Source organism: Coenobita brevimanus, chromosome 95, assembly GCF_032717465.1.
Source record: "Coenobita brevimanus isolate Jiangsu-jjx chromosome 95, ASM3271746v2, whole genome shotgun sequence".
Taxonomy (NCBI): Eukaryota; Metazoa; Arthropoda; class Malacostraca; order Decapoda; family Coenobitidae; genus Coenobita; species Coenobita brevimanus.
The window spans coordinates 33314386-33339316 of record NC_137048.1 but is presented as its reverse complement, the minus strand read 5'-3'; the positions used below and the strand labels follow the sequence as shown (position 1 = coordinate 33339316).

Genomic DNA, 24931 nt, shown 5'->3' with positions numbered 1-24931 from the left:
CATGCGGTACAGTGTGTCCACAGCTGTCCCACCCAGGGCTACCGGAAATATCCCCAGAATACTGCAGTGCACAACCATGCAAATCACCAAATTATCTCCCGCATGTTCTCAAGGTTCCGGGGACAGAATGTTCATCATGAACTTGGTAGGAGGGGGAGCCATGGTTGGCAGGAGGGGGAGCCATGCACACAGATGCCAACAAAAAGGCAGGCAACATAATAGGGTTGTAACCAAACCAATATACTGTACCGTACATGGGGTCTCTGTGGCACTAACCACGTGGAAATAATTGACAAGGTCTTTTACAGTACTACAGTATGATGAACATAGTATACAGTAACTGTATATTTTAATGTAAAATACTGTATCGTGCCAAATATCTTTCCTTTATTGCACTACTGTATGTCCACTTTTTCAATATGAATTATTGTATGTAAGTAAAGTAGTACTGTATAATATACCGTACTGTACCATGAATTTTTAGCAGGACAACTCTTTGGGATTGTTTTTTCAACATTCAAATACTGTAGTTATTCAGTAAAATACAGTATTGGGTTTATCCATCCATCCATCATCCAATCCTTGTTGCCCAGTGAAGATCGTAGGAACCCAGAGCTAAGCAAGTTGGTCCTGACATTTGAGATGAGAGTGACCAGCCTCACTCATCCCTGAGTGGCATTATTTGAGCAATAAGCCCCAACCACCCCATGGATATAAACCTAAACAGGCTTAGTCCAAGTGGAGCACCTTAATTACCCACCATACCACCAGGTGCTATAATTTGGTTATATGTTTGCCATCCAGCATAGTAAATGGTTTCCTGGTGTACAGGAAACCATTTGGCTTGTCACTCAGTGTAGAGTCACCTAACAGGCAGAAGGAAGAGGAAAGAATGAAGGAAAGAAAGACAGAAGAGGGAGTGTAAAGTCACCCGTAGGCAGGAGGACGGGGAAAGACTGAAGGAAAGAAAGACAGAAGAGGATGGACTCATGCTATATTTCATACTGCTAGTGAGAATAAGGATAGAGTATGGATGATGTTTAGTACCTCTTTAGACCCTCTTTGCTAATGTTTGTAATATGCTGTCCTGGTGATTTGAGATTTGGAATTTGACTTGTTCCTGCTCAGTTGAATTTTTTTGCATTTTTATTACATTATATTGTTTGATTGGTATGGGAATTGGAAGGGATGTTATGTGTTGTCTTTAGTATTTCTCAGTTTATTGTGCTTGTTAAGTTTTGCGGGATTGTGTTTTGTAAATCATAGTTGCATACATTAGTAATTCATTAAGTTATCTGCTTGTTTAGTGTTCTGGAGAATGATTTGTGTTGTAATCCTAAATACTTGAGCCAAGTGAGGGGCCAACATGGAAGCAAGCCTGTGATAAAATATAGGGAAGAAATCTAAGGGGTCATCCCCACCATGGTCATCCAAGTCCATTTTAGTGTTGACTAAAGTGTTTTTAATCTTTTTGGTATTGTTGAGGTTGACTGAGCTACATGTTGGTGACTGTTAATTTAAAGAGCTGTTTGCTCTAGTTTTTTTTTTTTTTTTTTTTTTTTTTTTTTTTTTTTGCCATCTGAATTAATAGTTTTGTCAGTGGTTGCAATTGATAAGAAATATTCCGTATGGGATGTATACTGTATGTCCTTTTTTTGTGTCTTATGCAAATTGTGCCCAATTTTCCCATTTTGTTATTTTTGTGTGCTTTTCACATGTTTGATATCTTTTGTGATGTGAGATGTATAGTGTAGCGGTAGTTAGATGAAATGTCTTAAAGTGATCTCCAAGTGGGTTGAGTGGTGATAGTACAGTAGGGATGCATATGTTAGAGTGAGTAAAAAATTTTCTAATTTTCTACTATGTCTTCTTTGCACCAAGGGCATGTATAATGCATCACTTTCTTTCCGGATGCTTGATATAAGGGAGAACCATCATTAGGCAGAGAAATATACCAGATATGTCTCAGCTTAGGAATATTAGCCATCAGAGGGAAATGAAAGGTAGAAGAGGTTAAGTATTTATACCTGACTACCTGATACTGTACATACAAAACAGAGGTAAAATCTGAAGTATGGAACATGTTTCTTTGTATTTTTCTTTCATTTATGGCAGTTATTCAGGTAAGGAAAAATATTTACAAATTATCTAGTGATTGTGTTGGTGTACATTGAAGTCTCACATTATGTGTACAGGCTTATGTTGCCAGATGTTTACTGAAGGCAGGTTATACTTATTTCTTTACATAAGGTTACTGAAATTATATTTTGCAGACCTTACTGTGTACAATACAGGAATGCATTCCTTACTTATCATACCTGGTGTATAATTCTCATGTGAAATTATGGTATTCCACAGTGTGGGTTTGTTTCAAGGATTGCATTCCATTTATAAATGGGTGATTTATTTACCATATTGTGAAAATGCTGACAAATACCATGTGGGTATGTGTTCAGTCAGGATGCAGTACTTTACAAATGCTTAGTGTAATTGTTACAGGAACACTTGCAGTAGAGAAATAAGCATTTTCATTTTTGTCTTTTGAAATCTGACATTTCATTAGTATTGCAGCCTTAGCATGTTAAGATAATTTAGATTTTGTTTGTTTCTGTTGACTTTATGTATTTGTCATGTAATTAGTACTGGTACTGTATATGTTTTTGTGAAATTCCTGGTTAAATGGTATTTAGGGTGCTGGTATGGGTTAGTATGGGTTAGAATACACAAAAGTTTAAAGTACTGAAGTTTTTATATGGTCAGCATCATTATACATTATAAGGGGCCATATAAACAGTGATGTTTATAGGAAGGCATAAAGCAAGGACTTCCTTTGTAAATGGGCTATGTGACTTATGCTTCATCTTACCATCAGCAATTTCAGTGTTGCAGCAGTTTCACTTTTCCAGTGACCTGTCACCTTTGTCATTTTGAGGATAACCTAAGATATCCTACTGATTCTGTGTACTGTACCCCTTGTTGGTGAGAGGATTGGCAGTGTATTGGGTGCAGCTAAAGTGCTCACTTCAAAATTTGGAGGCATCCCAGTTTAATGAGCAACTTTTCATTTATGGGGATACAGCTTGTTTTGTCACAACAACTGAGACTTGTTTTTGTTACCATGATCCCACACATTATGTCACAGGATCAGTCACAAAGATCCTGTCCATATCATCACTGATCATTCAGACAAAACATACTTGTAAAGGATATATATAATTGAGAGAATAAGTATTTCAGAAAGATTTAAAACTGAACAGTGTTTTCTTCCTTGCCTAGGACCAATGGGATGTCATTTTCTCTTGCTGCCACTTTCATTTCAAAGGCTTTGGATCATATTGAATATTATCAGTGCTGTAAGCTTCTGTGAATACTCTATTGCTGGCTAATAGATCTTAAGGGAGAAATGGAAGGAAGGAGATGAAAAACTAAGTTAAGAGTTCTCAGTAGCTCATTCAAAACAGTTATGACTGTCATATATTTATATACCATGTATAGTATCTCATTTATGGATGCCATAATTACCCACTCAGAGATTTTACTCACCATGTTATGAAGTCACATTTCATAATTGGGTGTCAGAATTCTAGCATTGCCATAGAGATGCAGTGGTGAAACTTGAATCAGGGATCTTGGATAGATCTCTTGTGTGACCTGTATAGAAATCATCTACACCCTACTAGTGTTTTTACTTCCTTGAAGCAAATAAGTGCAAGTTGAAATGAGGTACTGCAGAGTAGAATATGGTTGCATTACCCCTCCAGCATTCACTTGACGTGTGGAATCAATCAAATATCTGTAGTTCAAGGATGTTACTATAAAGCACTTTGCCAGCCAGTATCTCTCACTTGGTCACTAATGTTGGTGGCTTATTCCTGATTCTTTCTACAGGACAGTAAAAATAAATGGCTTCTTTTTCCATTATTTGCCAAGGTCAGCTCATGATGTAAAGGTTGCAGGAATGAGCTGAGAAAGGGTTGGATATTATGATACTGTATATGAAAAGCAATAAGGTAACAGGAAAAAGAGTGCTTCTGATGGTCTTTAACAACCCCTCCTCCATTTGTTAGGACACATGAATAGACATAGGTTGAGTGAAGATTGTGTTTGCCATTAAATGAAATGGGGTGATGACAAAACAAACTGATAACAAAAGGGGCTGTGAGGATAAAAGAGATTGGATATGAAATGGGTTTTCATCTGCTAATCATACTGGTGATGAATCAGAATGGTGATAAACCAGGTGTACTTCATTTAGGGCTAGAGTGTCTTCAGTACTTGCGAGGAGTTTATTGCGTATAACATCTGTGGAAAGTGTGACCTAGAGGATCACATTTTGGGTCTGCATCCATTACACTGATAACAGTAATAATTTGAGGTTAAACGTTTCTTTAAAAGAGCTGAAATACATATCCCAAAGTGCCCTGCAGCAAATGATCTCAATTCTGTGTTAATACTTTGTGGTTATGTTCCTTGTGTGAGGTACAATACCCCATGTAGTAAGTCTATCTATCTATCTATTGCCAGACACCATAATCCCATAAAGGGTGGCCATTTGACACTGAGTTAGTTGTTTTACAGGGAGGGACACCAACCCTCCACCAACTCACTTGTTGACATGTAGGGAGCACGTATGGTTTGGTTATATGGTTACCACCCAGCGTTGTAAATGGTTTCTTGGCTTACAAGAAACCATTTGGCTTGTCACTCAGTGTAAAGGCACCTGTAATGGAAAGAAAAGGAATAAGAAATGACAGGAAAGATAGGAGAAATAGGAAGAGATGAGGGCAGGCACAGAAAAAGAATGATTAAAGCTAAGGAAGTAGGCAGCACTACATCAAGTGAGTGGATGATGGTGATGAATGGTATACACCAACATTGATGTCTACAGTACTGATTGACTTGAATGTGTATAATGCCATCCGTGTGTGCGCAGATGGTGTTCTGAATCATGAATACGGGCTTCCAGAGTTGTTACTAGAAGCGTAGAAAATTTTGCTTTAAATCTGATTTTACATGAACAGAACATTTCAGGAAAGTTAATTAAGGATGTTTACTGGACTGGTAGTATGTTTGTACTGGCAAGACACTTATCATTCTGTGGTTGATCAGCTGGGGAGAGGAGTCCTTGTGTTGTAATGTCATTGGTCATTGCTGCCAGTAACCTGATGACAGCCATACCTTGGTGTCATGGCATTGATGCTCAAGTATGTCTCATGAAAAGTTGCTTGGATATCAAGAGTGAATTAATGTGCTTTTTTTTTTTTTTTTTTTTTTTTTTTTTTTTTTTTTACAACAAACTAAGAAGTTCCTGTTAGCATACTTGTAGTGATGATGGGAAAGACTATACCATTAAGGCATTTAGTGGAACAGTAGAATTCAGTTATCTAGAAATCTTACAGAATGCTGAGTTCTGGAGGGATAGGCACCCATTTTTTACCGTTGCTAAACATTTTGTGTTTTACATTTCCTCTTGGTAAATGAATAAGAGATGTGGAAAAATTTTAGAAATTTAAATGCAAATACAATCAGGGAACAGAATGAACCCTGTAGATTTTCAGTTATCTGGATAATTGGTTGTGTTGTAGTACTGTGTACAGTGCAGTCTGTCAGGACATTATTTTTTAGTAGGTAATTTGTAGCGATATAATCAACTCTCAGGGATTTGTCAGTCTCTGCTCTCGTTAGCTCTTACCTCCTCTTCAACTAACATGCTGTTCTCTCTCTTCACAGAATCGGTCATGCAGCAGCTTTATGTTCAGTAGAACCTCGATTATCCCGTGGCACATTTTTCACATCCTATTGACGAGAATGCTTGTTAGACACCATTTGTAATTTGCACACTAGTAAATAGTTTTGTGTACAATTTTTTAGGTACAGTGGACATTTTTAGATAAATTTAAATCTCTTTGAAGATAGTTGTATAACCTTTATTAGAGTCATAAATGGTACCATTAGTTATCACTACAATTAAATAGTATAGTGGGCTTTGGTTCATATGGTCAGGCTAATACCAGATGACTTTGTTGAACTGAAGGAAACCACAGCATGTACAATACAGTATATTGTTAAATTAGCATTAGAGCTAACTGATTTTCAATAGCTAAAGTAATTTTCAAATTTTGAACATGTGCTGTACTTTATGCTGTTACAGTATATGGTTTAGGTGACCTCTTCTGTATTGACTGTGCACAAACATAGCTTCTTAAGTCTTCACTGGCAGTAGCCCTGTTTTTCGACTTTATTTCTCTCATGTTGTCTTTGTCTGTCTGCGATCTGTGCTATCTGGTCCTGTCTTCTGACTTTTGTCCAAGCTGACTGTGAGTTTGCAGATAATGTACTCGTCCATGTCGTTCCACTTATGCTGACTCATCTGTCATCTTTCATTCCTTCCCTGGCCATTGTCAAGTATTGTGCATAGGAGTGCCTTCTTTGTGGGTTTGGAGATTTTGTAATACTTCAGGAATTTTTGTACACTTCACCTTAGGATCCCATTGTATGTTACTAATGCAAACTGTGTAAGTATTAAATTTAAAGAAAAAAAAAATAAAGAGAATGTTCAGGTGTATATGCAGAATTTATTGGTAAGGAAGAGAGACGACAGAGTCTCTAATGACCACTGGAATACAGGCCATTAATATTCTACTTTATCTGGACTGAACTGCAGATCTGTATTTAATTCCAGTTCACCTTCTAAAATATACTGTACTCTCTGTTTATGGTGGCTTAACCCCTTCAGTCCATTATTGTACCTTTTAAATTTGTAATATCTGCCAGGCAGTTTTATTCAGTTTAGGTTAGCACCCTAGTAACATAAGTTAGTGAGGGTTTCATCTGTCTCCTTCAACTCAGAAAGTCAATCCCAAAGTGAATAAAGTAATCTGGAAGTAGCAAAGATAATCTGAATAATACATCATTGGATTGAAGATGTTAACTAGTCCCTCATTCCATACCAGTTGACAAAACAGTATACAATACACTGTTTTACACTGTCCTGCTTCATCTCTCATCAGTTTGTATACTTTTCAGTTCCCTGCATATTTTGGACCAATTTCAGTCCTTCCTTCCCTCCCTGTCTGCTTTGTAGCAGTTACATAACCTTACCCTAGCTATGCTGGGTTACAATTCATTCTAATCTGCCATCATAGGTGTAATCTCTACTGCCATCTGAGTTTTCATGATCTAATATAAGTTCTTTGTATTATAGTGCTGCTGTGTAAAGTAGACTGCTATGCCACTAATATATCAACAGTCGTAAAGAATTAACTGCTTCATATAGAAGTGACATCTTACCACTGCTGCTAGACTGCATGTGATCATTGAGTGTAGACGGTTGGTGTCTCATGGTACATAATTAGAAAATAATTTGTGGAATCTTTTCTTGCAGGTGTTGTGAAGGTCAAGGAAAAGGAGGGAAGAAAAGAGAGTTGTGCAAAGATTGTGCACAGTGCTTGTCATGTGCAGCTGCTTGCTCACTCTCCACATCGGCAGATACTGACCACCAATACAGTTTATAGTAGAATATTTGAAGTCCAAAGTGATGTGAGGCAGTGAGTGTAATAGCAGTGGTGATGATGGTTGTCATGCAGTAGTGGTTTTGTGATGGTGGATTGTTGTGGTGGCTTGCCGGTGGTGGTGGCGGTGGTGGCAGCAGCAGCAGCAGGTGGATAGTGTGTCATGCTACCATCCTCGTCCTCCCCGGTAGAGTCTGCGGTGGCCCCAGTGGCACTGCCTGTCCCTGCCCATCAGGGGGTGGGTGGGTCTGGAAGAGAGTGCCATCAGCCCCCTGGAACCAGGAGGGGTGGTGACCCCCCAGACTTGTGTGCCAGTGAGGTGGGGCAGGGTGAGGTCTGGTCGGCAGAGATAGACTGTGCTTCTGCAGGCGGCTGTTGTAAGGGAGACCAGAGTAGCCAGCAGGCGGGGTGTGACCATCAGATGGAGGAGGCTGCCGGAGAGGGTGGGGCTTGGGGTCCACTTCCACATTCAGGCAATGAGGCAGTAGGGCCAGTAGAAGGTGGGATAGGGGGTACTGTGGCCATTCTGCCAGACTTGTGTGATACCAGTGGTGGCCACACCAGGCTGCACCTCAGTCATGACCTCAGCATTGACTTACAACAGCAATCACATCAGTGTCACTCATCTCCTAAGCCTCAGCACTCTTGCAGTCTTGATGATAACACACAGCAACTTGGTTTTATGTCACAAAAAGTGTGTGAGCATGTAGATGTTCCTCACACTGACATTTTGGCCTCTAGTGAAGGTGTAAGACAAGTTGATTTAGATGAACCTGAGGGGGTGGTCCATGAGAGTGTATCAGGGGCTAGCAGTGTTGATGTAGTGATTTGTGGAGAGAAGGATGAAGAACATTCCAAGTATAGCAGTGCTGGGAGGACAGAAATGAGTGTTGATTGTAGCGTGCGTAGCAAAGACTGGTCGCTAGTTGAAGATAAGCCGTGTGGGCCAGCAGAAGAGTACCTTGTCCATGATACTCAGAGGATCTCTCTTGTGGCTTGTGGTGTGACTCAGTGTGAGGTGGACATGGCAGAGGTGTCAGCCCCAGAGGAGCCTGGCCTGAGTCTCATCACCTACAACCTTCACCATTCCAGTCATCCTATGTTTGACAAGTGGCCATGTTACTTCTATATCACCCAGGAGCGACTCCCCACGTTCTCCATTGATTCTCACGGCAGACATATTGGATCTGTAAGCTGCCCCTTCTTTGTACACTTGAGTAGTTAATGTTTAACTGCCAGGCTTCTAACAGGCCTGGGAGCACAAAGAGTATGATTTTATAGATTACCAGTACAGTTCTTCAGGTATGCTTGTAAACGATTTAAAATGTCAGTTGTGTTAGTGTGTAGTGTATCTAGTATGTAATGGATACAGGTACATAGTTTAAAGTTATTACATGCTGATAAGTGCATTTAAAATGATAAGTTTTAAAGCAAGTGCATGCATATTGTGTCATGTTTAGCCTAAAGTTCATTTACTTGTATTTTCAGTGAACATACAGTACTGTACCAAGGCTTGGCAGCATTCTTAAGTTTGCAGAATAGATTTTGGTGCTTTATGTTGTAATATATATTACTCTTAATATGAAATATGCATATGTACTGTACTCAGGGTGTGGGTTCTGTTATTGTGTGATTTCAGTAGACATTATAAAGTATCAGATTGCTTTTATTGCTGGGCTTGATGTGTTGTGTACGGTATAGTTTCACAATCTGCTGTAGTTGGAAATGTTATGTTGTATCGTAATCATGCAGTATGAAATGTTATCTTTAGTTTTATGATCTTGGTATACTGGCATGCTCCTGGTTGTGTAGTGTACAAGCTAGTAATTAACATGTAAGGTCACTGCAATTTATTTTGCCCCAGATTGGGTTGGCAGGCCTGTGGGGCTGAATAGTGGAACTTTGTTTAACTCAGGTACATATATTTTATAATTTTATATTTGCTCTCTTGAGATCATTTTAAGCCAAGGGAGAGAGGGGGGGGGTAGTTTAGGGGTTTAATTGGGTGTAAGTCCATCACTACTAAAGGTCTCTGAAGTTGACAAAGTCCTTTGGAAGGTATTTAAAAAAAAAAATATGGAAGGAGGAGGTTAGGGTGGGGACATGTGTAATATTCTTGTTTTTGTTTTGTTTTAGGCAGCTAGTTGTGAGGTTCTTAGTTTGCTGTACAGTACTTTGCCCCTCTCCCCCTTTTTTTTTTGAATTACAAATACAGTTTTTGCAATGACATGGTGGCAAACACCTGTAGTGGGATGTTGTTTCTCCTGGTTTTTTAGATCTGTCTGTGGCCTTTGACATAGTGGATCATAAACTATTGCTGGATGATCTTCATTTTTATGGCATTCGCAACATTGCCCTCCTGAAGTCGTACCCGTTTGACATATTTCAGAGTGTGGTAATTGACCACACTTGCTTGACTCAGTTCCCCATCTGTTTGGAGGCCACCAAGAATCCTTTTTAAGTTAATTTCTATGTACAGTTTATACAAGTAGTTCATCATCTCTGCTTGATGCACATGATGTGTCCTGTCATTTTTATGCCAGTGGCATGAAGCGTTATATTAAGATGACTGATATTATTAATACTAAGAACAGACTGGAATTCCTAAGGTCTGATCTTATCTGGATGACAGAGAGGAGAACTGAACTGAATGATGGTAAAACAGAAATAATTATTATTTGGGGAATCAGAAGGGATAGTGGTGCTGATAGTATCCTGCTTCTGAAGATTGAGGAGTCACAACTTCGTCCAGTCAGTTCAGTTCAGTATCTGGATGTACATTTCAGTTTGGAACTAGATTATAAAGATCATATTAAGCAGGTTGTCAGAAGTTATAACTTGCACATCAGAAACCTGTTCATTATTCTGTAGAATAGTTTCTAAATAGATGATGCCTCTTAACATTAGTCCATACAGTGATTCTGTCTCATGTTGATTATTGCAACTTGTTATGGATTGGTCTTCCAAATATCCTGCTAAAAAAGGTTCAGTCTGTGTTGAATAGGCCAGCAAGGCTTATCTTTGGCTTTCCTCCAAGAACCCCAACTACCTTATCACTGATAGAGTTACAGTGGTTGTCAGTAAAGGCTATAAAAGAATTTAAGTTGTGTCATTGCTTTCAGGGTACTTATTTTGGTGAACCAAAGTATCTTGTTGAATTGTTGAAACTAGCTGGTGTGCTCAGGTGTGACATTACAAGCAGAGATGATCTCATGCACCTTGATGAGCCTAGAGCTGTTCGCCAGTCATCTTCTTCCTATGTACAGTAATATTGCCATCAGGTTATATAGCATAATAAATTCCTATTACCTATGAAGCAATTGGCTGCTGTTGAATCTTTTAAGGGAGCTCAAAGTCTTTCTTTTTCAAGGAGCTATGATCTGGCAAGAGGTGTTTTGATGGGTAATTTTAGGGTTTAAATTGCTGCCACGAATGCTGACTAAGCATGCATGCGAAAGTTATCATATATATATATATTTTTTTTCCATAAATACATTGAAAGTGTATCCATCACTAGTGGATTCCGTATGGGAAGAACTGATGCTTATGAGAAGCAAAGACCACTCATCTGAAATGTCAGGACCAACTTGCCTAGCTCTGGGCTCTTATGCTCCTCATGGGGCAACATAGAATTGGATGATGGATGGATGGATTATTATTATTATTCTGGCTTGTCAGTCAGTGTAGAGTCCATCTGTCTACGGGTGACTGTACACTGAGTGACAAGCCAAATGGTTTCCTGTACACCAGGAAACTATTTACTGTGCTGAGTTGTAACTATATAACCATATTATGGTGCCTGGTGGTTTAGTGGGTAATTAAGGCTTTCCAATCAGATTGAGCTGGTGCAGGTTTATATCCAAGGGATGGTCGGGGTGTATTGCTCATGTAATGCCACTCAGGGATGAGTGAGGCTGGCCACTATCATCTTGATTATCAAGACCAACTTGCCTAGCCTTGGGCTCCTGTGCTTCTCATGGGGCATCACTGGATTAGTTGATGATTAAATGAAAATGAATTATTGTTATTATTATTATTATTATTATTATTATTATTATTATTACCATTTGATTTGGATTTGGATGTATTCACCACACTTATTAGTACTGGAACTTTTCATCATTTGTAGGTTGAACCCCTTCATTGCAGTGGAATATTCTTGTTGCCACCAGATAATTTTTTTTCAATTTAAGAAGGACCTTTCACCGTGAATTATCAGAAATATTCCTAATTCACCCCTTTAGTACAATGATGTCTTTTTAAAATTTAATTCTAGGTACCCGGTATTGTGAGACAGTTTTACTCGGCATGTGGAAGACATCTTTTCGTACAGTATTTGGGTTAGAAATATTCTGCATTAACCTCTTCAGCACATTGATGCTATTTTTAAAAATTCCTGGTATCATTAAGCAGTTTTATTTAGAGGAGATGAGATTCTTATAGATAATGGGTTAGAAGCAATCTTCATAATCCCTTTGAGAGTGGTAGCACTTTTATACAATGATCTAGCTGCCCCTAAACAGTTTTATCGAGCTCAGAAAAGAAATCCCATGCAGCCCCTCATGTAGGGACTTGGGTTTTCCTTGGGTGGTTATTGCTGTTGTGGCTCCTGGCTCTTATGAATATGAACCTAGTGGATAGCAAGCTGAAGTTGCTCTTCTGCAGCCCACTATCAAATGCCTACAAGGACTCCCCCTTCCACAATCATATCTGTACAGGACACCATCCATTTACTCTCACATTCTCTTGATGCCCAAACCACTTCAGCTTACCTTTAACCCTCTCATACATGAGGACTCGATAAAAAATCCAACCGCTCGCACTTTTACAACACAGGTTGTATCCAAGTGAAATCCAGCCACACACTTTTTCGATGCAGGTTGCGTCAAACCATGTAGGTTGCAGTATTTTTTCACCGCAATTTTTGGTTGTGCCCTTCAACTTTCTCCCCTGCCCTTATTTATGACCATATTATGAAACTACCACATGTTATAAATGAATAAATGATCTTCTTAATGAATGAAAGAAAAAGAAAGAGAAAATAAATTACCCTGTTTTATCGTTCACTCATTTTTTCAGCTGATTTCTCACAGATATATAAACATTTCATCAGTGTTTGTTGAAAGTTGTAGAGCATTCAACAAGCATTGATGAAATGTTTGTATATATTTAAAAAGTCAGCATTGATTAAACGAGTGAACGAAAAAAATTTATTATTATTTTTTTTTTCATTTCATCAGGAAGATCATTTATACATTTGTAATATGTAGTAATTTCATAACGATACAGTTGCAGATAAGGACAGGGGAATGAAATGATTGGGAACATTTTATGATGCTGAGCCAGCTGCTACTAGAGCGGCCGGGTGTGGTCAAAGACCGTAAGATATTTCTGTTCCTTAAGCCGTAAAATTCTCTCTGATAGAGCTAGAAGGGTCCTTTTTTTTTTTTTTTTTTTTTTTTTTTTTTTTTTAAATACGAAATTCATCGCAGATAAATGCTCTACAATTTTCTCTCAGCAAGCGTTGATGAAATGTTTATATATCTTTGAGAAATCTGTGATGCAATAGGTGGGGGCGCTCACCATCCACTCACTGATGCTTTCGGGTGCCTGCCCTTTCCTGTCTTTCTTCCTTCTTTCTCTCCTTCCTCTTCTGTCTGTCTCTCCTTCATTCTTTCCTCTTCCTTCTGTGTACAGGTGACTCTACACTGAGTGAGAAGCCAAATGGTTTCCTGTACACCGGGAAACCATTCACTACGCTGAGTGGTAACCATGTGACCAAATAAACATCTGGTGGTTTATTGGATAATTAAGGCACTCCAGTCGGATTGACCCAGTGCTGGTTTATATCCAAGGGGTGGTTGGGGTTTATTGCTTATGAAATTTCACTCAGGGATGAGTGAGGCTGGTCACTTTAACTTAAATGCCAGGACCAACTTGCCTAGCCCCTGGTTCCTATGCTCCTCCTGGGGCAACACGGGATTAGATGATGATGATGATGTTGATGTTGAGTTGTAATTGCTTCCTTAAATATCTTGCAAGTGAAAATACAGTAGTAGTAGTTGTTGTTTACCCCCAGTCTGTCTGGCCATCAAACTCTCTCTTACCTCTTATTGTCCTCTCCCTTGTCCCCCACGTTGGCAGTTCCATGCTGCGGACCAGGAGTTATTTTCTTCTCTTACCGTACCCCCACTTCCCCCTTCATCTTTTTCGTCTTCACAAGATACGCTGTCCTTCTCCCTTGTCCTAGTTCTAATTGCTGCCCTCACTGCCATTTCCTGTGATACGTGACTGTCTACTGCCAAACGTGTTCCTTGGTGGACTCCTACTTGTTTGCGATCTCTCCATTTGAAATGTGCCGCTTTGAAAAGTTTTTGTCATAAACAGTCCACTCCTGATCGGATTTGTAGCCTCCTCATATTTTGCCGAGTTTCCACAGCCTCCTATCATACCATCCGTTAGGCTAAATGTTCTAGTTGGAGAGACTGTGTTTCTTCCATTTCTGCAAATGTGCCTGTTGCAGCAATTTAGTCCCTACTCCACAAATTACCAGGTGAACATATCCTACCTCAAGCCCCTGTTCTTCATATCGATGGCCAGTCTGTAGCTGATGTTTCCTTAGTTACAGATGCTTTAGGTAGCTGTTTTAGTCTTATTAGTAGTGGGTCTCATATCTCCCAGAATTTCATTGCCTTAAACCTGATTCTGAATCCATACCAATTTCTTTTATGTTGCCAGCTGAGGGAGTTCTTAATGCTCTCTTCTCGTGAATTATCGTCATCACTTAACTTCTGTAAAAATACAGTGAAGGACTCGCTGGTGTTCATTACGCTATGTTAAAACACCTCTCCCCACCAGCCACATCCTTTCTCTTAGCTCTTTATAATAATTTCTGGACTGAAGGTTCGTTCCTCCCGATTGGCGTATAGCAATCATCCTCCCGTTTCTTAAACCTGGTAAACCTGGACACCATCCCCAAGATTACCGTCCTATAGCCATGACTAGCTTTTTATGTAAACTGCTTGAATGGATAGACTTATGTGGCACCTTGAATCCTGTAGTCTTGTTTCCTCCGTACAGTTTGGGTATCGCAAAACATGTAGCACCTTAGATCCCCCTCTTAAACTTGAATATTTCATTCCTTCTGCATTTTCATTCTGCCAGTCGATCATTGCCATCGTTTTTTATTTAGAAAAGCCTACAATACGGCATGGAGGTATCACAATCTTCATTGCTTTCCCTCCCTTGACCTGTATGGCAGGGTTGGGTCCAAGTACAGGCTACTGTACTTAAGTCCAAGTCCAAGTACCTGGAAATTTTTCAAGTACAAGTACAGCCTTTTTCCAATTTACCTAAGTCCAAGTCCAAGTACATGTCATTGTACTTAAGTACAATTACAAGTACTTTATACCATACAAAAGTGCTCCTGTTTCAAAGAAGGAAATTAAATGATCGTCACATTCTAAAGGTTAAATTATTAAGGTAGAAAGTAACAAATTAGAATATAAATATACTTTATCAATCAAACCATTTCTTCTATGACAGAATATTAAGTCTTCTTAATAATACCTTCATGAAGTCCAATAGAATATAAAATTTCTTGTTAAATATAATGTACTTGAAAGTACTTGGTATTTTTTCAGGTACTTAGGGTCTAAGTACAAGTACAACAAACTTTTAAACTCCAAGTACAAGTACATGAAAAACTGTACTTAAGTCCAAGTACCGAGTACAAGTGCTGTACTTGGACCCAACCCTGCTGTATGGTAACATGGGTGTTTTTCTTGAAAATTTTGTTTCCCTCCGAACATTTCACGTCCATTTTTAGAGACCACCTTTCCTGTGCCTTTACCCAGCATGAAGGAGTCCCCCAAGGCTGCATCCTTAGTACTACCCCTTTTCTTGAAGCTGTAAATGGCATTGTCTCTGCTCTACCCCCTTCTGTTTTGGCCACTCTGTATGTTGATAATTCAGCTGTTTATGCTGCAGATTCAAATCTGCCTCAGCTCCAATCACTTCTTCAGTCAGCCATCAATGCTGCCTCCACATGGGCTACTGCTCAAGGTTTTCATATTTCTACCTCTGAGTCCTGTGTGGCAACATTTACTCATTCGCAAACAATACCACAGCCTTCTCTGTACTTACCGTTATATAACATCTTGCTTCCGTACCGGTCCCCTACCACATTTCTTGGCCTCATATTTGACTCTCGGTTATATTGGAGGGCCCATATCTCTTCCCTCAAATCTTCTACCCTTCATCATCTTTGTTTGCTGCAAATGCTGTCACATCTTTCATGGGATGCTGATCGAGTCATACATCTTCCCCTTCACTCTGTCTTTATTTTTTCAAAACTCGATTATTATTGCCAGGTGTGTTCTTCTGCCTTCACTTGCACTCTTTCAGAACTAGATTTTGTTCATCATTTTGGTCTTTGTTTCTTTTTGGTTGACTCCCGGTACAAGTCTTTGTGCTGAATGTGGCATTTCCCCCGTCTTATCGTCATTCTCTTTTCACTCTCAGGTCCTTTACACATCACCTTCAGTTCCCTACGGATAAGTTGCCCCGCCCTCCCAGCCTTCTCCAATGCTCTTTTAACTTGGTCTCCCATCTTCTCCTTCCCTTTCCCCCTTTGGGTCCCCACCCTTCTTCAGTCTGTTGGTTTTACCTTTCCTCTTATCCTTCCTCTGCATCCAGTTTCCTTCCCATCCTGGCTTCTGCCTCCTGCTGTGGTCTGTCATTTTCTCATATTCTGTGTCCTTTCTTCCCCCAGATACCCTTCGCTCCCTTTTTCTCGAACTCATGTCCTGTTACTCTTCTGGTATGCATGTCTTTACTGATGGCTTAAAATTTTGTCACTGTCTTGGGTTTGCTGTTATATTCCTGGACTCCTCCTTCCACAAAATGCACTTCCCTTCATTGCAAGTATTCTTACTGCAGAACTGTATGATATTCTTTTTGCTCTAAATCTCCTCCAAGACTCTTTTCTTCCACCTTCGCTATCTTCTCCGATTCTCTCAGTGCTCTCACTTCCTTACACTCCACACCTTCTCATCCTCTAATCACCCAGATTCAGGAGTGGCTGTTCCGTCTTTCTGTTAGAAAAAAGCCAGTTTGCTTCTGCTGGGTTCCTAACCATATTGGGATTACAGGTAATGAACAGGCTGACTCATTGGCGCACTCTGTTGCTCTCTCCTCAAGATCCTCCCTCCGTCCCTTTCTGGCCTTTGATTGTTTCCCTCTTCTAACCTGCCTCTTCCATGACTGTTGGCAGTCCTCTTGGGACCAACAGATTCACAACAGACTTCATAATGTTAAACCCTCCGTTCTTCCTTGGCACACATAAACCCACGCCAGTCATTCCCTGGCATGCATAAACCCACACCAGTTGTTGATGAGAGACAATCCTTGTGTGTCTTTGCATGGGTCACACCCACCTAACTCTTGGTCATTTGATGAGCCTTGATCCTTAACCTACCTGCTTACACTGCAACTGCCATATGACTATCCGTCATCTTTTTCCTGATTGCCTGTCTATGTTCCAACAACATCTTGCGGCATTCCCCTTCCTTCCCTCACTACGTCAGTCACCACAACTTAGCGATTTTCAGGGTGACTCTCCCACTGTTTCTCTTTCCAGTATTATCACTTTTCATACTGCACATCATATCATAAATTTAATGTAACTATCTACCCCGGTCCCCTCTACCAAAATGCCTTATAGTCATATTCTGGCTTGGTGCTAGTTCTACGTTATTTCTTCTTTCCTTCCTTCCTTCACATTGAAGTCTGTGTAATATGCTTGTCTGTTGTGCAGGCTATGCACCATGTTATTCACGACAGGTCTTGTCATAAAAACTGGTGGAGTGAAGCCAGTCTATTGACCATCAAATTTTAGGGGGATGCAATCTTTCAGTATGTGCATTAATCCATTGTTTGTTCCTCATACCTCATGTTCTCACATAGTGTTACTCAGCTGCTACTATATTATGCAGTGTAAAATATTAAAAAAAAAACTCATCAAATTATGGCTCACCCCATAAGCAGGAGGGATTTTCATTGGGCTGTATTTGTCCTTACATCCCTGGGGGGGGGGGGTCATTAGGGAAAATAATGCTGACTGCAGACAGCCAGTTTAACTCATTCTAGCTTACCATAATAAGCATTATATTGTAAAGGTCTCAATGTAATTCACATTTATTATAAATATAATCTCAAAATGGTATCTTAATACTCATTACAGCCATTGTCCTGACCATATTTCTCATGGTCATCCTCATCCTATTTCTCATATTCACATGGGACAGAGAAGATTCAGCGTATGGCCCTCTGGTATTTGGGACACAGAGCACTGGAAATTAGCAGTTATTCATAGTTTTCTTTCCTTTCCTGTGTTTTAGACATTGTGAGGTTGTATGCACCACAAGCGGTGGACGATTCCTATTCCTTGCCTCCATCCGTTATTGTCTTCTTTAGTCAAAGCAGTTGCATAAATGTGGTAACAGAATCATCACTATCATCATCCCAATTCGGTCCCCCCCCCCCCCACCAAGAAGTAACTGGCAACTCCTCTGGTGTTGGCGGGAGGTGGTGAAACACTCAGCACGTTAGTGCTTGCCCAGAAGCAAGAGTGGGAGTACATGTTCCCGTCGCTCCGAGCTTGCACCTCCATCATTTTTCGTATGCATTACTGTTTCCCCTGTTATTTTCCTATAGTCGTGTTGTCATGCCTGGAAAGTACTGCCCAAGGGATAAGAGGATCTGTATCATTGCATTGAGGCAGGACAATGTCCCTATCAACACGATTTATGAATGTACAGGATGCACAAAGTCAACCGTCGTGAAGATTCTTGCTGCAGTGCACGGCCTGCCACCTGATGTTATACCAGAGCATGAGCATGGTGGTGGAAAGAAGAGGACGACTTACAGGGGTACAGATATGTTTCTGAAGAGGAAAGTAATCAAGAATCCTTGACTGACAGCAGCAGAAGCGAAGAGAATGCATCCCCAGCTGTTACAATTCGAACTATCCAACACCGCTAGCAGAAGGAGCTGGGTTTGCCAAGCCACACCACAGCCAAGAAACTGCTTCTCACTGACCGCATGAAGAAGCAGCGCATTCAGTTTGCCAAGAAGTATGCACACCGGACATCGGATGAGTGGAGAAAAGTTATGTTTTCCGATGAAAGCACATTTCAAGTGTTCCAGGTACGTTCTGCCAAGGTTCGTCACCCTGCCGCCCGTAGTTGATATGACCCTGATTACACAGTGCCGACTGTTAAGTACCCACAATCAGTAATGGTATGGGGGTGTTGCTTAAGTGAAATGAGGAGTGGAGGCCTCTACTTTCTTCTTAAGAACTTGATGATGAATGGTGGCCGGTACATTCAAGTTCTGAGAGATCATTGGTTTGTTTATTTTTGCTGTTCATGGTTGAGACTTTTTCATGCACAATTCAGCTCCATGTCACAAGTCAAGAAAGATGACAAAATGGCTTCAGGATAATCGGCTTGAGGTCCTCGACTGGCCTGCCAATAGTCTGGAACTAAATGCGTTAGAAAATTGCTGGGCAAAAACGAAGAAAATCATGGCAGAGAAGAAGACACTCAGTCTGGACAACCTCAAGACTGAACTGACAAATGTTTGGTGCAAAGAAATGTCCTTAGATTACTTTAGAGATCTAAGTGATTCCATGCCAAAACGCATCCAACTGGTCCTGAAAAACAAGGGAAACATGATTCCATGTTAATGAATGGCATTTCATGAACAAACATTGTGATATATTATGATTCCTGTGTTTTTCAATACCTTGTGGGGGGAGATCCTAAGTCAGTTTGCGGTAGCTGTATAATATTTCACCACATGTTTGTCATCTTCCTCTTCGGTCTTCTTCCAAATCTGTTCTTTGTAGTGCGTATGCCTCTGGTGCTTGCAGCAGTTGCATACTGTCAGCACATAGGCTTAGTCCCCTTCCTTTAACTCCCAAATCTTTGGTCACCAGAGTCTTCACTCTCTGTTGTCTGTGTTTTATCCTATTTGTTACTGGTTTCAACTCTGTCATCTTTGGACCTGAGACACTACTGCAGATACAAGTGATTCCACTTCTGACTCGTCTGTTAATTCAGCAATTTGCTGGATCATCTTCAGTATCGCTCTGTCCTCTCCATATGTAAACAAATTTATAAATTAGTAATAATCACTCTAGAGCACTTAATTTAGTGCGCACAGGCACATATCTATTACTGTATTTAAACTGATGCAGTTACAGTATTACCCCACCAGGTACATCGATATTACCCCTCCCTGGAGCAAGGCTAATAAATCTATATATGGTATTACCAGCTAACTGTTTATGGGCAAGAGGTACCCTATAGAATCAGTAGTATGCAGGAGGTATACAGGTTTGATCCAAGTGGGCTGCCTGGGTGCCACACACTAAATCACTTCCCAGGAGGTGTCTGGCTATAAATAGATAGATTGACAGTTTTCAGTCTTCAGAACGTCTCATATTTCTTTTCGTCAGTCAACAGTCCGCAACATAATGAACTCAAAATTGGTTTTAAACTCTGTCTCTCATCATAAGGACACTGTCATTATTAGGAAAAAACATTTGGAAAGTATTCCAATGTTTTTTATGAACTTTAAAAAAATCAAGCTGCCAATATTACCCCACCTATATGATGTATGTGTGTGCATATAAAATGTATGGTATGTATGTGTTGCACAACCATGGAGACATGAGACATCCCTGTTTCAGTGTAACATTCGTATTGAGGGACCTAGTTTGTTTATTTTTTGCACTTGCACTGCCGCCCTTGCACCCTCATACGTACTAGTACTCGTAACCACATTTCGTAATTTCCAATCTGCCCCATGTATTTTCAGCACCTTTCACAGTCTATGTCTGTCTTCCTTGACAAATACTTTTTCCAGATCCTGAATGAAGTAGGGGGGAAAAAAGAAACAAACTCAGTTTCACTCATGCATTAAATCTGTTTTCCCTGATATTCTATCGCAGGGCTCCACCTCTTCACGTAAAAGCTTCCAAAGTCTAATTTAAGTACTGTATCCCCAGTGGCTGATATGGTTATGTAGCAAATCTGGATGACAGATGGATTGTTGTGTCAGGTGACAAAAATTAATACAGTACTGTAGTTGGATGAATAGACACGAAATTTTGGCATTTGCAAAATAAAATTTGAGTTGTCTGTACCACAGTAGCACTAGCATGTGATACCCAGTTCATTGTGATGGTGCCTCATGGTTGGTCTGGCATGGGACCTGGTTGCAGAATCATTTTTAATTATAATTTTTTGTTTGACATACATTTTCCATGTGAAGTGGCTTAGAGGGATGCAGCTAATAGCACTCCCCCATGTCATACAAGATACCCTATCCACTTGATCTTCCACATTCTTTATGTTTACATATCCAATCACAAAGAGTGATTCAGAGATTTCAGTGAACATTATCCTATTTTCATGTGCATATAGTAGACCTTTGAGTAACATGGTCCAAAGCAAAAACATTGAGTAACGATGCATGGTTCTTTTAAATCCATCCCAGCAGTGGCATGGCAAGAAGTATTTGATACCCAATAGGCTTTTGTTCACATATCATGCAAGGTAAGACAACTGATTTTACAAGTGTTTTCTGTTCTTTATGTGTGCATTTGTTCACACATGCAAGGTAAGACAACTAATTTTACAAGTATTTTCTTTTCTTTATGTTTGCATACTATACAGATTGATGCTAAATGACTTTTGCATTTTAGTTAATGGAAAGAAATATATTGCAGCCTGTACTACTGTAATACATGGACTATGTTGATATTCTAATTGAGTTACTCCCCACAGGAAGCTCCAATGTTCTTCCCTGGTGCGCCGAGTGGGCAAGGAGCATCAGGTTTGAGCGAGGAGGAACAGGTTAAGATGGCCAAGCGCATGGGCCTCATCATGCATCTCCCATGTGGCACCTTTGATGAAACTAAGAAGAGTGGAGAGTGAGTTAAATGATACGTTGTTCTTGGGTCATTGAATCTGGGCGATGTCCATTTATCTTTTTTTACTGCTAGCAATCAATCTGGTAAAATTTAGGAAGTGTCTGTCATGGTGAAGGGGTTTATTTAGACCATATCAAACCCCAGCAGTTTGAAATTCTATAGTAGGCGAACAAAATCATGTGAAAATAGACACTGTAAATGAGAAGTATGTCATGGGAGCAAAGTGGTCAACCCTCTGAATTGGATGGCATCATTAGTAGCTTATTCCTGCTACCAACAGATAGCTTTACTAGGCCCTTTGGATAGACATTTTGAACTGGATAGTTCAGATGATACATGGAGAACGATCAAGAATGGGCCTTTCTTCAAAGCTTTAGGGCATACTCCTGAGAGCAGCACTACGTTGTGTGAGTTGATGGTGAGCTCCCCACATGTTGAAAAAAAAAAAATAATAATAATAATAAATAAGGAAAATGGAATGAATGATATTGTCCAGTTCTTTGTTACCCTCCTGAGTTATGTGTATTGTGGGTGCTGGAGACTGATGCATTCATGTGCTGGTGCCCATGTAACAATGCAGCTGCACTGCATGATCATGCAAGTGACCCCCAGCTTCCACCCTTTTACCTGAAAGGAGGCAGGTGAACTGCAGGGGCACAGCTTCAACCTGCAGTTCATTGGATTCATGATTCAAGTGAACCTGGTGCTACAACTATGACTGATATTGCTACTACTATGTGTTGCACTCAAGGGTATTTAACTGGTCATAAACTTTTCATTTTCACTTGCTGTTTTACATGGAATTTTATTGTTGTGAGGTTGGTTGCATTTTCTTATTAATATTCATGCATTGATAAGTAGGCTGATCCAGTATAACATTTGTATGAATTATCTATTTGCTTTAGGCAGTGTTGTTGGTATTTGGTAAGAATTTGAGTATTGTGTTGTTTTGCAGGTGTGTAATATGCATGATAGACTTCAGTGTTGGTGACAAGGTGAGGTATTTGCCATGCATGCACACATACCACACCCAGTGCATCGACGACTGGCTTATGCGCTCCTTCACCTGCCCCTCTTGCTTGGAGCCAGTGGATGCAGCACTCCTCAACACCTACGGCAGCAGCTAGCCCTTCACTGAGCAGCTCATCCTCCTCCCCTTTGTCCACCCACCTAGCGCCAGGCCTGACTTGAGCACAGTGCGTGGCTGCCAGATGCAGCATCGCTCCCTCACTTCTCATTGGGCCAAGCTGCTCACTCATGGCTGTTTTACAGTTGTCTTGACTAATTATTTATATACATTATGAAGCATTTCGTACTGTAGTTCTGTTTTACTATGGTACTCCCCATTGAGCTTTTGTTATGAGGACACATGTCAACACTGTGGGCTACACATCATGTTCTGAACAGTCACACATTGGCCTCCAGATATATTGTTAGGTTTATCTCCTGTCTGATGGTTCTCACAATGGCAATGATGGACTTGTCCTGAAATTATTGACCAATCATAAAGCTGTGGCAGTAGGTCTGACTGGTAGTATTTTATGTCATACACTGCAAAATATATATCAGCATGCTTAGACATAATAAGTATGAGGAAAGATGTTCTTACTCAAGCATGAGTAATTATTTGTTTATATTTCTGATAAATTGTTGATTACCAGTAAAAGCTTAACATCTCATGTTTAGCTGTCACATTTGCAATAGTCAGGTGTGGCATTCATGCCATTTTAGCCTAACTTAATGACAGAGTGGCTGTAATTCTCCGACCATATACAACACCAATCCTTGGCTTCTATACCACTCTTAGACCAATACTTTCATCTGTATCCAACACTGACCTTATACCAGGAGCGACAGAAGTTTCCAGCAGTAACTTCTGACCTGTAGTGATAGCTGTAAAGTATCAAACATCAGCTTTTAATCAGTACTGATGACTGTCCTTGACACAAATATCCAAGTACCACTAAAGATTTATAAGTTGGTATAGATTGATAAAAAAAAAAAAATCATTATTGGAACAATGTCACTCCCTCAATACTGAATTTTAGTTTACTAGAAATATTACAAAAGCCTTTGTAGAATTATATTTCAGTAGTTGGAGGTGGGTAGGGAAAGTTTAACCTTAGGTTCCTGATATCCTTTGGAATTGTAGGGTCAGTATATTACTGCTCTTTTATTTACTTATTGAAATTGCTTTGATTTTCAGTAATCAGATTTGTTTTCAGTGTTCAGAGGATCATGTGCGAGTGATATATGGAATTTTGTCATGTTTTTGAAACTCCTTAAGTAGCAGACAAAATAATCAACAGCTGGAAGGTTATATGATATATTGTAGCAGTAGCTGGTGACAAGCATAGTTGACAGTATTCAGCAGCAGCAAATTGTTCTTACCACCTTACTGGTTATGCTTTGTTTTTTTATTATGTGCTTTCTGTTTAGCTTCGGGAGCGTATCAGAGTGATACATAGTGACTGCTGTCTTTAATTAAAGAGTTAGAAGAGACAAATGTTTGAGTGTGTTTGTATGTGGAGATAATGAATTGATGGTGTGAGAGTCATTCATTGGTTACTGTCAGGTCAGTAGAATGAGGATCACTGGGGATTGGTATATCGATTGTGTTCCTCATAAGAGTTATAAACTCGTAAGTAAATTCTGTGACGTATAAGGATTGATAAGCTCTTGCTGATGTTCTGTGATAAGCTTGTATTGTATCACCAATCCCTCCCCCGTTATTTTTAGTCATTAGCTGCATGGACAGATTGTTTAAAAATACTACATACACAATTGAGATTACTACTGAGATCTTAGATGCCCTTCAGCCCAAGGAGTGTCTCCCATGCTAAATAAAATTGTGTGACAGAGATCAGAATATAATTAAAAGATTGTTTTGAGGGGATAGATGGAGATTGTTCTAATGCCTTTAGTGTGAGTGGCCTTTCCCTCACACTGAGTAAGGTTATCTGACTGTAATGATAAAATAGGTTTAAAGCTGTCATCATCATAAAATGGAGAATGACTGAAAGGCACACACATTTGATCTGTTACGTAAATAGTGGTCGTTTATTTCTTCAGCTACAGTAGATCATCAGGTTTGTCGCCTAATAGAGACTGTGAAAAGTGCCGCGAAAGTTGATTTCTTCAAAGTTGGGGCATTGGCTTTACGGGAAATAAGCTAATAGGGACCAGGCCATATGAAAACTCACCCCCTAGTTTATTTCCTACTTTAAATACATCCTAAAGCTACTGGAAATGTTGCTATTAACACATTAAATTGTAAAGTAACTAACAATAAAACATAAAAGCATCATAAAATACAGTGCAGCACACTTAGATACAGCATGTCTTGGCAGTATTACTTATACGTGCAACACACACACTCCCTCCATTCCCACATAACTCCCACTAGAAAGGCCAGAGT

The 24931-nt window shown here is 39.9% G+C and overlaps 1 protein-coding gene across 1 annotated transcript; it reads left to right on the top strand.

Annotated features, from left to right (window-relative positions):
* The first annotated feature begins 7674 nt into the window (after positions 1-7674).
* On the top strand, positions 7675-24369 carry LOC145413280 (uncharacterized). The gene is made up of 3 exons (XM_080283009.1): positions 7675-8700; positions 21368-21513; positions 22469-24369. Exons 1-3 carry the CDS (start codon positions 7675-7677, stop codon positions 22638-22640), a joined length of 1344 nt encoding a protein of 447 aa, XP_080139135.1. The 3' UTR covers positions 22641-24369.
* Positions 24370-24931: the final 562 nt, after the last annotated feature.